Source organism: Pezoporus occidentalis, unplaced genomic scaffold (genome assembly GCF_034315485.1).
Source record: "Pezoporus occidentalis ecotype Australia unplaced genomic scaffold, CSIRO_AGI_Poc_V1 ctg4, whole genome shotgun sequence".
NCBI classification, from domain to species: Eukaryota; Metazoa; Chordata; class Aves; order Psittaciformes; family Psittacidae; genus Pezoporus; species Pezoporus occidentalis.
In genome coordinates, this window is record NW_026915724.1 from 18,157,925 (window position 1) to 18,174,378 (window position 16,454).

The 16,454-nt window shown below is 38.7% G+C and overlaps 1 protein-coding gene across 12 annotated transcripts in view; it reads right to left on the bottom strand.

The window, feature by feature from the left end:
* The window catches only part of GREB1L (GREB1 like retinoic acid receptor coactivator), a 139,835-nt gene that overhangs the window by 57,746 nt on the left and 65,635 nt on the right, over positions 1-16,454 (bottom strand). For 8 of the 12 annotated variants that reach the window (XM_062632859.1, XM_062632869.1, XM_062632866.1 and 5 more), the window contains exons 3-4: positions 5,894-6,065; positions 5,440-5,637 (exon numbers count right to left, since the gene is read on the bottom strand). In XM_062632859.1, the coding sequence (XP_062488843.1) occupies positions 5,440-5,637; positions 5,894-6,062 (367 nt within the window). In that variant the 5' untranslated portion in view covers positions 6,063-6,065. Of the gene's footprint in view, positions 1-5,439; positions 5,638-5,893; positions 6,066-9,274; positions 9,408-16,454 lie in introns of those variants that run through there. The other 4 variants (XM_062632868.1, XM_062632867.1, XM_062632864.1 and 1 more) reach the window with 2 other exon arrangements.

Below are 16,454 nucleotides of genomic sequence, written 5' to 3' on the forward strand. Positions count from 1 at the left end.
CGGAAAAATTCCCCACTGCTGACAATGCCGGCAAACAGGAAATCTGTAGCCAAGGATTATGAAACAGCAAGTGCTGTAAGATCTTAAAACAGATTTAAACCTGTACATTCACACAATCACTCTTTAGCCTTGTCTCTACCTAAAAATTTTCAGGTAATGCCCAGAAGCACTAATGGTGACCAGTAAGAGGCTTTTGAAAGAATTGTTAGCAACAGCAATACTAGGACACCAAAGAAAGCAGGATTCTTGTTGTCAACATCGTTAACAGTTTTGTTTCAATACAGACTTGCTTTCAGAAGGAGCATACAACATTGAGACAAAAGCAAAGACTTGGATATTATCCAGGTTAGAAGCAAAATAACTTCAGCTACACTTGGAGCAGCTGCAAATCACCAATCTGCATGAGTCCCCTGGGCAGGAGGTACAAGAAAAACACCATAACATCTTAACAAGTTTATAAGCATTATCAGTAACATCTTAGTAGTACCCATGCATCAGTACCCTTAGCAGATACTGATGTATCTCAGTCTATTATCATGGGCACCAGCAGCCTCTTACCTGAGAGACTGTTGATCTGAATATTAGAATTTCCTGCCATTTAGGATATATAGGAGTATACTATAGAAATGCTACATCCTGCCTAATCTGGAAATAATACCTAAGATTTATCCCCTGAATTGTCTCAGATCACTACATGTTCCCCTTCTTCCTCCACAATCTCCTCTTGCATCCTCCTCTGCTTTGGCTGGCGACATCTCTGGATCAGATACTGGCCAGCACATGCCTCTGTAATGTTCAGGCTGTGTTAGAGAAGAGCTATAATTACTTTTCTACCCCCGGGGACATTAGTCTGGGGACTCTGATGTCATCCAACCAGCTCCTGAAAATCACAGGTCTTGCCAACATTCTCTAGCTTGAGGATCAGTATCTCTCTGTCAAAAACAGCAGAAAGCAGCTACCAGGTTCCCAACAGACAGGCAGTAGAGCTCACAGGCATCTGCTGAAACCTCGTTTCCTCAGAGAGGGAGACAAGTAACAGGGCTGGTACTAAAGGGCTTCCTCAGGCTCCCCTAGCGCGGAACAGAAAGGGATCCCAGTGGGTGAGCAGCAAGAAGGCGCAGCACAGACAGACCCGCAGAGCCTCCGGGGGCTTTTCTCTTATTTAGTCAACAGCAGCAAGAAGAGAGGCAAGGAGGGCTGCGGGGCTTGGCCAGGGACGGCTGGGGCTCCCTTCCCTGAGGAGATATGGAGAGAATGCCAACCTGCTTCTGAGCGGTGTAACTCTTGAATTTTCCCTTAAAGACATGCAGATGGTATACTCAAGAGCCCTTCATTATCCTTCTTTCCCTTGGCTTTCAGGGTTACAAATCACTCTTCTACTTTTAAGTTCCTGCTGCTTTTTAGAACTTAATGAGAAAGTTCCACCCAAGAAATACTGATTTGGAAGCACGTAACTGGTTGTGGGGAGAGGAAGGAGGGATTCATCCCCTTCTCTCATTTTCTTTTTCCAGCTAGCAAGAGACACAGAGAGTCCAATCTTACTTTCTTTCCTATTTTGCAAGACTTTATGTTAGAGTTAACTATTTCCACATTAGGAAAGACAAGACATGATGTCTCTGTACAAGCAGAACTTGTGCTGCCCATGCTTAAGACTTAGAACATGCAAAATCCATTACATTTCATAGCTATTCATTTATAATTGAGCTTGCACCTAATTCTCTGTCAAGCAGCACTAACAGATACAACTCTTGAGAAAAAAAAATAGCACTTCAGTGTCACATTTACCTGTGTACCTTGTATAGACCTCTAACTATGAAGAGGAGAAAACTCTCAAGCCGCTAAAATGAAACAAGTTCTCTTCACGAAATTGTTCACCAATACATAATTATAAAAAGAAAATGCACAGAGCTGAGCTGTTCCATTAAAAATAATCATCTTCCCACAGGATCTCGGCTTTGTTTTAAATAAAGATCAGGCACTTACATTGTGATTAGATTTACAAATACCAAGAGCAGTCACACACACACACACAAAAAAAAGAATACTGAGTAGCTTTAACAGACATTATCTGCATTTCTTTGCAAGGAAATTCATTAATTTTTGCTTCTGAGAAGCATTCTCCAACATCACTGCATTGAAATTAATCCAGTCAAGTCTCCCTGAAAATGAAAATGTATTCCCAGAACTGTTAACACCTAAAGTGCTGGAATCTTCTTAAAAATGAAACCTGTATATATTTTACCTTTCCACACAAGTAAGAAGTAGCGTTAATGTGGGGTACCAGGCCCTTGTTGTACTGCAGTAAATGAGGTATTTGCATAAGGAATTAGCTTCCAAGAATTACATATGAATTACCAGTCACTGTCACTTGCTATTGTAACTTCACAGTAACTGATCAGGTGTTAAGTACCTGATTACCTAATTGCTTTTGAAACTACTTTGGCCCTTCTTTAAGCATCAGGTAAATTGAGGATTTACGAACAAAAGAAAGGTGCTACTATTGTGTTTCCCACAACTTGCATAAAATCCTATTCCACAAATTAGAAACAAACTTTTAAAGCTACAGCAAACAAATGGTTCAGAACTGCTTCTTGTATTATTGTGTTGCCTACCTGAGGTACCTGTACGAAAATGAAGAATTATTTTTCTTGAAACCTTATTTTCATGGAAGGTGCTAAGTTAGTTATAAAAGTTCGTGTTGAGCAGCAAAAAACAAAAAAAAAAGAAAAGCCTCTGAAAATAAATGAATCGCCTATGACAAATAGTAAGGATCAATAGCAAACGCAGTTGCTTTTTCCAATGGGCTAATAGGGAAGTGATCTAGTATTATGGCCAGCTGACAAGACACAGCCAACAAACTGTTACTTGTGAGGCACTGATTTTTTTCACCAATGAATAAAGGCATTAAGATCTACTTTTTCTGCATCCATGTGACTGACAATTCAGCCATCTGAATAAAGAACAAGTCACCACAGAAAATGATATGATGATTATGGCACACATCCTGAACTCAGGAAAAGCAAACAGTATAGATACTTTAAAAGGGAAAAAGTTTTCACCCCATCTTTGTTAAAAGGTGGGAGACAGGTTTTACAGCAAGTGGAGCTATGAACTGCAGGTTCTAGTACCAATATTCTGCTCTTGGATAAGCAATTAAATACGTGCTTAGGTTAAAGTATTCAAACACACAGTGACTTCAGTTATTCTATCAGTAATCTTCAACATTTTCTTAATGTTACTTATCTTTGTAATTAAATAACTAAAGGGATGTAAACAAAACAAAAGGCAGCAATCCTGTGTACATCTCTGGAAGAGCATATTAATAAGATGAAAGATGAACTATCAGATTAATGTCTTGCTGAGATACGGTCTGCAGCCTGAATGTTTGGGAACCTGGGTGTTTTAAACACTTACGTAAAACTGTCCTAACAGATCATTAGCAGTATTTAAAAAAACGTTTTGTATCTAGAAAAGGAAAGGAGAATACCACTTTTCTTATAAATCAGTTCCTTCAGAACAACGCTAGAGAACATGGAACGGTTTGCATGTGGATGGAGGGTCACCTCTCAAGCAAATACACAGACGTTTATCTGAAAGCTCACAACTAATATTTTTGTCTGGACGTGCAAGTGCAACCAGGAATCGCTAGAATGTGTGTATGAGTCTGAGAAAGATCTCCTGATGTCATATAGAAAGCTATTTCACAATCATATACATGGTGGCCTTGGAGCCAGATAAGGTTTCCATCCTACTCCTGCTACTGGCAGGCTGGTCCAGAACTGTGACACCAGCAATTAAAGAACACTAAAGCTTTAACCTGAATGCACTCATAAAGATTTTATGCATCCATTACACTTCTGCAGGGCCCTGTTGGCACGACCAGCATTTCTCCCTCCTTATTTTCTTTCAGCCTTTATACATTTGAAAGGCATAGTCCATCTCAGCTTTTGTCCTGGTAGGCAAAGAGCCTCATTAGATAGAACTTCTTCCTCTTACCATCCTGTTGGTTCTCTGCATCCTGCTCAATTTATTTTACATTTCTTTAACAGAAGTGATCAGAACTGCTCCTGTGCTCCACAGTAGCTTGATACAGGATTTACTGATACTTGTCCTCAATAGAGAATACCTTCCTAGGAAAACCTAATGTTATACTTTCTCCTTCTCTCCTCCTACCAATTTACTAGCTTCCAAAGGATAGCAAACACACTTCTGTGTGAAAAACAAATTCTCCCAACAATATTCCCCAGCTTCCCATAATCCAGGCTTTCTATTCTTTGTGTTACAGGGAACTGGCAGTACATTGTTACAAAGAGTAAACATGCCCATGTAAGCTGCAAGGAAGGGGTAAAGGCAAAAAAGTCAACATTTGCCACTAAGTACACTCCGAGATGTCAAAGAATTACCAGTGACTAATGCTTACTTCTATCACTCCTACAAAACCATTCTATAAATCGTAACTTCTTATGAACCCTGCTCAGGGAAGCTCACATTTCCAGAAGGCATTTAATAAAATGTCAAGAAGGGCTTTTGGACCTGGCGAGAAGGGTTGATTGTTTTCAAGTGTTTGTGGGGTGGAGGGTGTTTTTAAGAGAGCAGATCTGATATGAATAGATCTTCCTTCTTTAAGGATGTTCCACCTGCAGAATAGAACAATTATGGGATAAAATGAACAAATTACATAGAGTTTACATGGTCCAAATAAGTATGAGCATAATGATCTGACCTTTTCTTTGATACATTTAAAACCAAACTAAAACAGTACTGTCAATAATTTTGCTCATCTTGACCAGCAGTCAGGAAATCTCAGGGTAAACAAACAATGGACAACAAAAAGATGGAGAAGACAAAACAAAGCATCCACTACCATTCCTCTTATCCCCTTGGCAGCAGAAGCAACACCAAGTCTCCTTTCCATTTTCTCTCTTCAAAGTCTTCATTCTGCCCATGGAAGCAACTAAATCTACCTTTGCCAATGTTTCTGAGAACAATTTAGGGATAGACTGAGAATCAGCTGTACTGGTGCTGACTTACATAACTTCTTTGAGGACAGTAAACCACAGAAAATAAGAGGCTTTCAGAAACTAATGAAGTGCCACAGCCAATCTTAGACACTGCCTTCAAATAATACATTACATTTTATGTCCTAAAACAAGTCCTCTTAATCAGTATTTTCTCAGATTTAAGACCTTGACTATAAACTGTATTTCCAGACTTCCTAGTTCAAGAGTTTCTAACTGTAGAAAGTGGGCATTAGAATTATAGAATCATAGAATAGTTAGGGTTGGAAAGGACCTTAAGACCATCTAGTTCCAACCCCCCTGCCGTGGGCAGGGACACCTTACGCTAAATCATACCACCCAAGGCCTCGTCCAACCTGGAGAAAATTCCTGAGAATTAATTGTAAAGATCACACAGTAAACAAAAAAAATGGATACCAACCATCAGTAGTGCAAGACCCTTCTGGGGCAGGTTTTTGTGAATATGGGATTGGTGGACTACTTGAATCTGACATGTCTTCATCCTCCTCTTCATCTTCCATTTCATTAACAGTTTGGTTGGTAGAAAAGTCCAGGTTTCCATTTTGTGAATAGCGATGTACTAACTCTTTATCCAGCTCTTCTACCTTTGGCTTCACATCTGAGAGGAATCAAAAAGAAAACCAGCTTTTCACTTGAACAGCATTTGCATCTATCTCCTTTACAAAAATAACCAGCATGCCATGCTTTCTCCTTAGTGAAGCCTAAGATGCAGATTTTGTGTAACACAATGAACAGCTGTCCAGTTTGGGAGGGGGTACTATTATTATTATAATTATTATTATCATTATTATTATTATAAATGAAATGCATCCCACCCTTTTCTCACACTGAAAAACAACTGAAATGTGGCATACTTTCATGGTTACCTTCCGGCAAAAAAGGAGGCTGGTCAGGATCCAGGTACAGCTGTGAGAAGATTGGCCGTGGGACCACGCTGCTACATCTCAAAGAAGCTTCTATAGAGTTATGAAGAGCTTCTTCAAAACGGGCAGATTTTAGTTGCCCTGCATATGAATTCCCCATGATCTAGAAACACAAATAAAATCGCTGATAAGGGGATGAGAAAATGCCTATGCAGACCATTTACAAATGAAGAGTGAGGTCTTATTAACATCCATTATGACAGTGATACGAAGTTATTAAGAAAGTATGCTGTGAAAATAACACCTCTAGCTAGTACTACATGTTCACATTTCGCACTCAGTCTGGTATACTGCACCTTCTCATTTCAGTAACAGCTTTTAGCACATTTCCAACACACTGCATACACAGCCTCTCAACGGCCTCAGGAACCTGCCTGGTGTAGAATTTAATGGAGAATAGATAAAACCATTATTATTATATTTTCTAGGATTTTCAGTTAGTTACAGAAGGGTGAGTATCACAGAAAATTAAAAACATCAAGTTCAGCTTCATTGTTAGTTTTCTAACAGTGTATTTACATGATTTTACTTGTTAGTATGCCATCATTTTCAGAGAAACAATACATAGAGACATCCAAGATCAGTTCTCTGTTTTTCCAAGGTCTTCACATTTTGTCTTCAGAGTAACACTATGAATCACGTGTATTCTGATCCATAGAATTCAGATGATCTAATCATATTCTTACAATAAAAGACTTAAGTAAAAAAAAAATATATAAATAAATGGCAATCAAACCATACACAGCAAATGCTGTGAAATGTTTTTATTTTTAATTATACTTTATGCCAGCATAGATAACAATGTGCTTGAGGTAGGATTTTAGGAGTATTCAAATGAAAAGACTTTACTTAAAATACCATAATAAAAACTAATCAATCTTTAAGAATCAGGAAATTTTTAATTCCTGGCACATCATTTGCCTGAAGTCTGTCCATCCTCCACAACTTCCACAACCCATGTGTTGTGTACAATCTATGCCAACTACTTTCATAGGAAACTATTAATAAAATACATAGTATGCACACATAGCCTGCTGGTGAGCCAGGCTGTTTCATTTGCCTCTCTGGCAACCATACAAAGAGACTTGCCTGTGGATGGCGATTGGCACAGATGTACCTGAGAAAGTTGGTTAATATTAACAGAAGACATTTCTAGCTTGCAAAAGAAAACAAGATTGCAATTGGAAATGCCAAGAAAGCTTAGAAACTGGCATAGAAGCAGAGTAGGAGGAAGGTTTGCTGGGGATAGGCTTGTGCAAGACAGGTCAGGCAGAGGTACCACAGAGCTGGGGCCCTGCTGGGCTGTGCCAAAGGAAGGTGGGAGCCCTGGGGACATCAGGGAGCCAACACCGATTTCCTAACACGGCCCGAGGCCATTAGGGCAGCTGAGCCTCATTTGGAGTTAAAGGGAGCTAAGAAGGGCAGAGCAGGGGCAGGGGGAGCAGGAGGCTCTCCCTTGACAGGGGACAGGAGCTGGCCTGTTTGTATTGTTCCATCCTGATCCATCCTGCCCAAAAAAACCAATTCAAAGTATTGATGCTTTAGTGTTTCTGCTTTTGGTTCTGGTGCAATTAGGAAGGGCTTAGTTTTCCTCCTCCCAATTTAAATGTGAGGCAGATCCCAGCGACCGCACCACAGCAGCAACACAGGAGGCAGCAGCAGCATAATGAGGTTTAAACATGTTCATGTGTGTGGAGCGGGGTTGAGGAGGCAGCAAAGGGTTTGAAGGAAAAGTAAGTTGGTGAAATTAGAACGGCAGGAAAAAAAAAAAAAAAAGAGGACCCCCCCCCCCCCCCCCATTTCTGTTGTTAATCCATGTTCCTGCCATTATCTGCATTTAAATGGGCCCAAAACCAGTGATTTAATGTAACTAAATCAATGCTCATTGTTAAAAGAAGTTCTTCAAATAATATGTCTACCCTACATTCCTCTATGAGGCCACATGGTAAAAATAAACAAATAAAACCCAGTTACTTTGTAGAGTGAAATTAAGACAAGGTTTCCCTGAACCTCTGCACATGTGACAGCATCTGTGAGCTCAGGGGGATGTTGGATAGAGAGTCCCAAGTGCAACTGAGACTATCCGACACAGTGTCTGAGCGAAAATGGAGCTGGACTTGACTGAGGAGCTCCTCCCCAGTCTCCTGTCAACACTGATACACCAGTTCTCACCCTCACACACACTGTCTTCTCTATTTGTCCATGCTGCACCAAACTTCGCCAGAGCATACCTGCATGCACTGAAAGGTTTCTAAGAGGCAGGAGGTTTGATTTGGAATTATTTCCACATCTACACACACACTAATTGGAGCTAATTCAGCACAGAGCTGGTTAAATTCACAGAGATGAGCAGTTTGTACATCTGTAATGCTTTATTCCAGCCCTCATCTTTCCTTTTACCCGCACCACTGAGTAGCAGTGAAATTCACAATTTGCCTACTCTTAACAACCTTTTGAACTCTGCTTTGGATTGGACTATGCAGGATGTTACTATGTGCATAACGTGCTCTGCAGGATGTTAATATGTGCATTACGTGGAGTACATCCATATAGTAAGATTTGCTGTTGTATGTTCTCCGTACACACACATCTTGCCAAGGAAAGAGATTCAGTTTGACAACGGCTACTCTCCAGGCTTTCCCTCTTTACCTTACCATCTTTGCCACTCTATTCAGTCTGAAGATTTTTCATTCCTTTAAACCTTAGTACAGACAAGTAATTAAAATTTAGTAATTTCAAAATGAAACCTGCAGCAAAACATGAAATGAGGAGAATTTCCTAATATTCAGATCACATGCACCTCCAAGCTCTGTCACTCTCAGGGTACTTCTCTGCAGATACTAAGGCATCATGTACTGCTACCCAACACATCTCCACTGCCACTATGCTTCTTTAAAGCAGACGTCCTAAACCTACTTCAAGTCTTCTTTGCAGTGGCCCAGCACTGAACTAGAGGATTCACTGGGAGATTTGCTGGAGCTTGAGAGCTGCCTTACAACAGAGTTGAGGAGCCCTCATATCTCAGTCTGGGCGCTTACAAAGGCATGTGAAAAAGGCAATAATGAAATTCCGCTAACCTGACCACAAGTGAGGTAGTATTACTGCTATATGTTTTAATCAAAAATAAATATGGGCATTCATTAAGCGAATAAAACCTACAATTACTGGGAGCTTCCATCAAAGCAGACAGAAATGGAAGTAATAAAAGCCAAATTTCAAAGATGGTTGATTTTAGCACTGCATCACTTAATGGTGCAGTGAAGGACCCAGAGAAATTCTGATCACTCTTTCAACCCCAGAAGCTGAACTTACAAGGAAGTCTTGTTAACTCAAGCAAATAATCTTGTCCCAGGCGGTCATCCAGGTTTCAAAAGATCCGTGCAGAAACATGACACTGGATGTTCAAGAAGAGCCCAAGTCCAGCAGTGTGTAAATACAGTAAACATTACCCACTAGAAAGATGGTAACTGGTAACAGTAAAATGGTTTAGAAAAACGGTACTACAGTACTTCACATACAAAAAAAAAAGTAACCTCTGAAAAGTGGATTGTTACTCAATAGCTCTCGGGAGCTAGAACTGCACATTAAGTTGAAGCCTTTGCTAGTAAAAACATAATCAGATCATTCAGTACACCAGATACCGCATATTTGGCCTCCAGGTAGGTCATGACCCTGGAGACTTTAAAGGAGAGGAACTGAACAGGAGGATGAGGGAGGGGGTGAGTGTTGTTGTTATGGCTTAAAGCAATTTCACAATTACCTGATAGCGAATGATGAATCTGATGCAAACACCCTCCATTAAGTCGGCTCTATCAAGTCTTTACTTTGTGTTTAACCTAATGATGTAATTGTGTTCTCCAAAACACATAATCTGGCTTCTGATCTGGCCTAACCCCACAGGAAAGTTCCTCTTCAAAGGAAAAGAAAGCAAGTTCCTTCACAAGGAACAAAAAGCAAGTTCCTGCCAGGCTCAGCACAGCTTCTGTATCAAAGGGTTATCTTAGGCAAAGAGAGACCAGGCATCTATTTATGCTGCAGAATTGTTTGGGAACTGGTTGTTTCAGGCACAGCTAGCATTTTCTATTATTTACGTCATTCTTATTGATGTTCTGAGAGTATTATTTTTTCCCATTAGAGCATCATTAGGATGCATTATGAACATGCATACAGCAGAAAGGATGACAATTGATAATGACAATAACAAATATGTATACTAATTAAAAGTGTAGACTTCGAAGTCAAAAATATATATCCAGCATTAACTGTAGCATTCAGTAGGGAAAGACTTACGTGTGAGTCAATACGAGAGTGCAAGGCAGGGTAGTCTCATTAACAGATCCTCACCTCATAACCTTTGTAAGATTCCCCCCCCCCCCCCAGTCCTTTCAAGATCCTGAGATACTCGCCCTGCTTTTGTCTTGGTTAAGAATATTCAAATTCAACTGTAAAAGAGTTTACAATGTTCTGTAGCAAGTAGTAGATAAATAATTCATTCACAAAGTCTTTCAGGAAAAAATGGTTAGTTTGTATTGGCTCTGTTTACAGTGGAGTTTTTTTTCATTTTTATTTCTCATTTTATTTTGAAGAAAGTATAGATAGCATCCAATATTGCTAAAACCCAGTCTTTCAGTCTGACATTGCCACCACTGTGTCAGAGAAACGGGGAAAATAGAGGATGACTTTTTTTCCTGACAAGGTTTTCCTTTTATGGCTCAATTAATAGTATTTGTACTTGGAGTACTGCATCAGATTACCTGTGATCTGGACAATTCCATGGAGAGAGAAAGACAAATGGATACACAGCAGAGCTGCACACACAGGATGGTGCAATAGAGCAGCTGTTTCCCCACAGTGTGAAACAGAAAGCAAATCACAAGTGGTGCTTAACATGGAGGCTGCTGTGCCCTTACTGCTCCATCCTTTCCACCCCATGACTGTGTCCACTGTCTTCAGGCACAATTCACAAAACAATAAACATACTAAAGATAAAATTCACACCTGAATTCAGGGTGGTGTTAGTAAGTTGAACTTACATGCATGAAACTGTGAACTTTAAATCACCCCCAAATACTACAAAAAATGAGTCTGAATTGCAGTTTTAAATTAGAAGTCAGTGATTTGGGAGTTTCCAGCTTCAGAGTATAAATTAGCAGTGATTTAACACTGAAGGTGAAAAGGAAAACTGCCAAGAACGGAAACTGAAACGTAATCTCATCTCTTTTACTTAAAATTTGGAATGTCTCATTAGGGTTTTTTTTTAACAGTATTATTTACTGAACTGCACACATAAAAAGGAGTTTACAGCTGCAATCAAAGATAGAATATATTGTGAGGTGCAGTGTTACTGCAAGTTAAGCTCAAGTCAAGTTTTACAAAGTGGTAGTTCAGAAGTTTTAAGTTACAAGTTCAGCACTTAAGTTTATTGCCTAACATCCCACATTTTCCTTCATCTTTCAAATGTTCTGATAAAAATGTCTCAAGCTTCAGAAGCAATCTTTTGTAAGGCTGAAGGTTTAAAACTTATTTTAAGGTTAAATCTGTGTAGATAGAATCAAATTACATAAACCCAACAACAGTCAGTTTTCCTTCTCCCCAAACTGGGGCTGGAAATCGTTTCACAAGATTTCTGCACATGAAGCTTTGTGACAAGAACTGTACAGACCTTGCACTGAATTTACTCTTCTCCAGGTTACGGCTCCCATTCAGAGAAGAAATGTTGCATTTCAGGTTGGCTGAACTCTCATGGCACACAGAGAGGAAAATTTGTGCTATCAGTGCATTGGAAACGCTCAACACAATCCTCTGGCGAGGACTGAGAAGATTCAAGGATTAAGCATGTGGCAAACTTCATCTGATGATGTTTCATCAGTAAACAAGCAGATGAAAGAAGCCATCTGAACTCGCTACTTAATTCATATGAACTCATACAGTGACTACACACTATGCAAAAATTAGTTTCTGTGAATAAATGATGCAATGATAGAAGCATTTAAAGCAATATATGCCTTCCTGATTATGTAAAACTACATGAAAAAATACTATAAAGACACTGGAACATTAATGAAGCAAAACTAGCCAGTACCATTTGGTGGGGTACTTGGAATCAAGAACGTCTTTTGACAACTACTGTGAATACACAGCTCATTTTCATGGGCAAAGACTGTCTTATGCATTTAAATGTTCACATACAGATAGGTACTATGTGTTTTATCACCAGTTGCATGCACCCATACACCGTTACTGTCTTTTTTACACTCTCATCCACCCACATTTGTTTACACAACCCTCCTCTACCCTCCTCACTTTTGCAAATATACCATTTACCTAAGTATTTCTCCTCTGCCTTCTTACTGTGGAAAAAGGAACTTAATTAGAAACTATAAATAAATCATATTTTGTGTTTATAATATTAAATATATGTATATCCTTCTTAGTCTTCTCCCATTGCATCCCCTGTTGTTTCATTGAAAGGTCAATGGTACAGGGTTGTGAACAGTGACAGGAAGTCAGATGACAATGAATTTGACCATAAAGGCTATAGAAGAGTAGAAGAGTTAATGAAAATTCAGTTGCCAGAAATGCAATGTCTTCGTAATATAGAAGTTTTCCAGAGTTAATCATGTCAATTTAGTGTATTCTGACTGTAAGGCTTTGAGAGCCCTTTTAAATGATGCTATGAAATTAGCAGATGAGTTACTGTGACCTTTTTTTTCAGGGTTTTTGTAATTAATTTGTAGAAGATGGAGCATATCTTTTTATGCTACTGCTATCTTTCACAATGTACATAGGGAATGGAACATTATCACCCAACTTCAACAAGAGAGATACATTTTCTCTTTTTTTCTCTTTTCTTTCAACAGACAAACCTTCAGGTGGAAAAAAAAAGTTATCACCCTACAAAGCTAGCTTTTAATTTTGCAGTCCTGCTAAGACTGAAGACTTCATTATTTTAAAAGGAGTATGTACTCACACATTTAAAAGGAATACGTACTCGGATGCTTACACACTCATTGCAGAAGGGGCACAAATAAATCACTAAGGAGCACTTCTGAAAATCTCAGCCTGCTTCCTTGAAACGAGCATGTTTATACACAGCTTTCCTCATTTATGTTCTCTGCCCTAAATCAATAGGACTACTAACCACATTATTAATGCCTGTGCAACACAACCAAATTGGTAACGGTGCTTAATCCCAGCTCTAGGATCAAGGCATATTTTTGCTGTGTAATTTTGATTTTGCAATTAGCTGCAGACATGAATTATGATTTATTCTCCTAGCAACTTGGGGTTGTAGCACAATTAGGCAAGGTACACATCTGAATCCTTTCCGCTACCAACAGTAGTAACACAGCAGATAAAACTAATGTAGTGTATAAATAATTCGTGTAATAACTATTTAAATGACCATAACTGCATGTAGCATTTTGCTCCTTACTGAAATGTTTTTCTGAGCCCAAATTTGTTCCCCAAATCATGTATTCAAAATTGATACCTGTTCCCAAATTAACAGTTATTGAAACCTTGTTACTTTTATGTACTTTTCATATGCATAAGTGTACAGTCACTTACTGACAATATATATTTTGCTAGTAACACATAGATCTTATTGTAAGTTGTTAGCTAACAACTATATCAAGTAAGTACTAGTTTGAATTATTCAAAACTGTTACAGTCTTGTCACGTCTTTCTAAATACAAAACACAAGTCCATATTTGTCAACAATTTTAATGCTGATAATTATTACTAACTGCTTACTTTCATGAATTATATTTTTTTCCCTGAGGGATTGCATCTGTCCTGAGAAAGAGAAAGTTACCAGTGTTCCAAAAGAGCCATACAATGACAGAATATGAACATTAATAATGATATCTCAATTTGCACTGCTCATGAAACAGAAGGGGTGATGATCTCTATCAAGCAGATGTGGTTGGGTTACGAAGATGCTGAGCACTTCACCTACAATCCCAAGCATCCTTTGAATATCTTATCAGTAAAGCTTGATATTAACTCTTCAACACAACTGGACTAAAGAAGACCACCATATGAAGCTAATGATATTTATGTGTTTTCCAGCCACAGAGTTTGCTCAACTTGTTTGTAATGTTTGTAATTCTCATTAATTTTTTTCCTGCACATACTTCCTACACCACTTATCTGCCTTCAAACCTCAATACTGTAGGCACATATTCACCTGCCTGCTGTTGTTTATTTCTTCAATAGGACTATGGAGTATTATTGTGCACTATGGCTTAGTAAATGATGTATGTAAATTATTGTAAATCTTTCAGCCATTAGTCTGCAAAAATAAATGTTTTAAACATCATAGTTTATGCTTTTTATTTATTGCATGCACCAGCTACCATTTATACAGGAACTTATACACACACTGCTTGACATTTTTTAAGACTGCTAATCAAGATCACATTATTTGACAGAAAAGCAGTGTAAAAATTCACTACTAAGATCCAGAAAATGGAAGCTAAAATGCAATCCCTTCTAACACACTTCAACTTCAGATTGCACAGTACAACTGTTAAGCAGAAAAACCTTAATAAAAATCACGCCAGGTATCTGTATCTGCAGTAAAAGTGGTTTTCCCTGTGCTCTTTTTTTTTTTTATTATTTATTTTTTAGATTTTTTTCTCATGTAAAAGTGTTACTAAATAAGGGAGACAAAAGAAATTTTTATTGCCAAGCAATATAAACTAATTGCTGCTATTTCTCTTAGAGAGACGTTACTTGCTCTGAAAATTCTTAATTCTAACAACACGTACTAACTGACACCACTAAAAATATACCTTTCTGAGTAACAGGCATAATGGTAATACAGATTACATTGGCTCTTAAAACTTTCCAAACAGAGATGACCTGATTCTTCAGGAACATCCACCCAGTATTTTCTTTTTCCGCAGCATTTGTATCATCTGGTGTGTGTTCTGGTTTGTGACAGCTATAATAGACTACAAATAAAGCACTGGAGTAGGACTTTGTAAGCTTCTGCTGTAAGCAATCCTTTCCCCTCCATTGAAGCTGGCAGATTTGGTGATCTAGCATGGCAGTTCTTCAAATACACAACCTGAAAGTAATTTCAGGGTTACCAACAACTCGAAAAAAAAGAGAGAGTCTCTGCAGCCAGAGTATGTCTGCAACACTGCAAAGGATAACACCCTGCACCCAAGAGACTCACATGCAGTGTTTCCAACATCTGCTTCATCTGTAAAGTGCATAATCCAGCCGAAAGTATCATCAAGTTTTATTACTTTCCTTCTCCAGGAAGATGATGAAATAAATCCCTAATACATATTTTCGAATTAAAAGGTTAAATTAAGTCAAGGAGTGATAAAGATTGATTAAGCAATCAAACTCGTCTTCCCTAACACACTTGGATAGAAGAGGTTTAAGTGGTGTTGGTTCCTCACCTTCTCCGAAAAAATACTGTTTTCCTCCCTAAAGCCCTGCCTGAAAACAAAGCAAGTCTGAAAGAGAGGTCTCCTTGGTTTTCACGAGGCTTGGAAACCATCAGCCCTAAAAAGGAACCATCTAAGGTGGAAACAAGCCCCTCTTCTTTTGCAAAAAGGTTGTGACAAAATATCCACCAGATTTACTTGGAGCACGTTCCTGCACAGCTCTTCTGAAAACACCATTTTTAAATAGGTCAAAATGATCACATTTCTGCTCCTCTGAACTCAGAATATGTATTAGAAAGAGCAAACAATTTTGTTCTTATCTGAAGCTCCCATAGACAGGCATATCTAACATTATTCTTCTGCAGTCACTTTTAGCTCTTGATGCAGAGACCAAATAAACCCAACCCCTGATCAAAGCCAGCTGCTTTCGCGGCCATTTCTATGCAAAAAGCAATGCACTGAATGGACAAGAAAGCCCTGCATAAGTCAAAACGGGAACAGTCAGCTTAAGTCCACAAGTAATGTCAAGTCTAACATCGTTTGGACATTTTCTTGCATCTTCTCTGATGCTGGGAAGCAGTGTCTAAATTGCTCATAGAACTTTTATTTCCAAAAAAGTGATAAATTTATCATATTTAATTTCGGTGGAAATGAACTTCAAAGTGCAGGGTGTTTTGTGGAGTTCTTCCTTTTACACGTGTTCATCATGTGTCAAAGCTGACTCCACTTTCTCCCCTCCCCAGAATACCACAAATTCTTCAGTAAAATAAACAAAGCTCTGTCCAGAATCTCTGAAATTACCAGAGGCAACCCCTGTTTGAGATCAAAGATGTGCATCACTACTGGGCCTTCTGCAACATTCCAGATTTTAGTTAAGATGAAATTTGCAACAAACAGGCAATCAGCAGCACAAAACTTTAACACCACATCCAGGCATGTATCTTAAAAGAAGAGCTTTGACATTCAAGCTGCCTTTTCTGCATACTTAGGAATCCCAATATGTATTTGTTAGATAAATATCCACAAATGGCATTTTTATAATGCCATTTAGGTCTAGCAAAGAAAAACCTTTATCTTTACTTAAA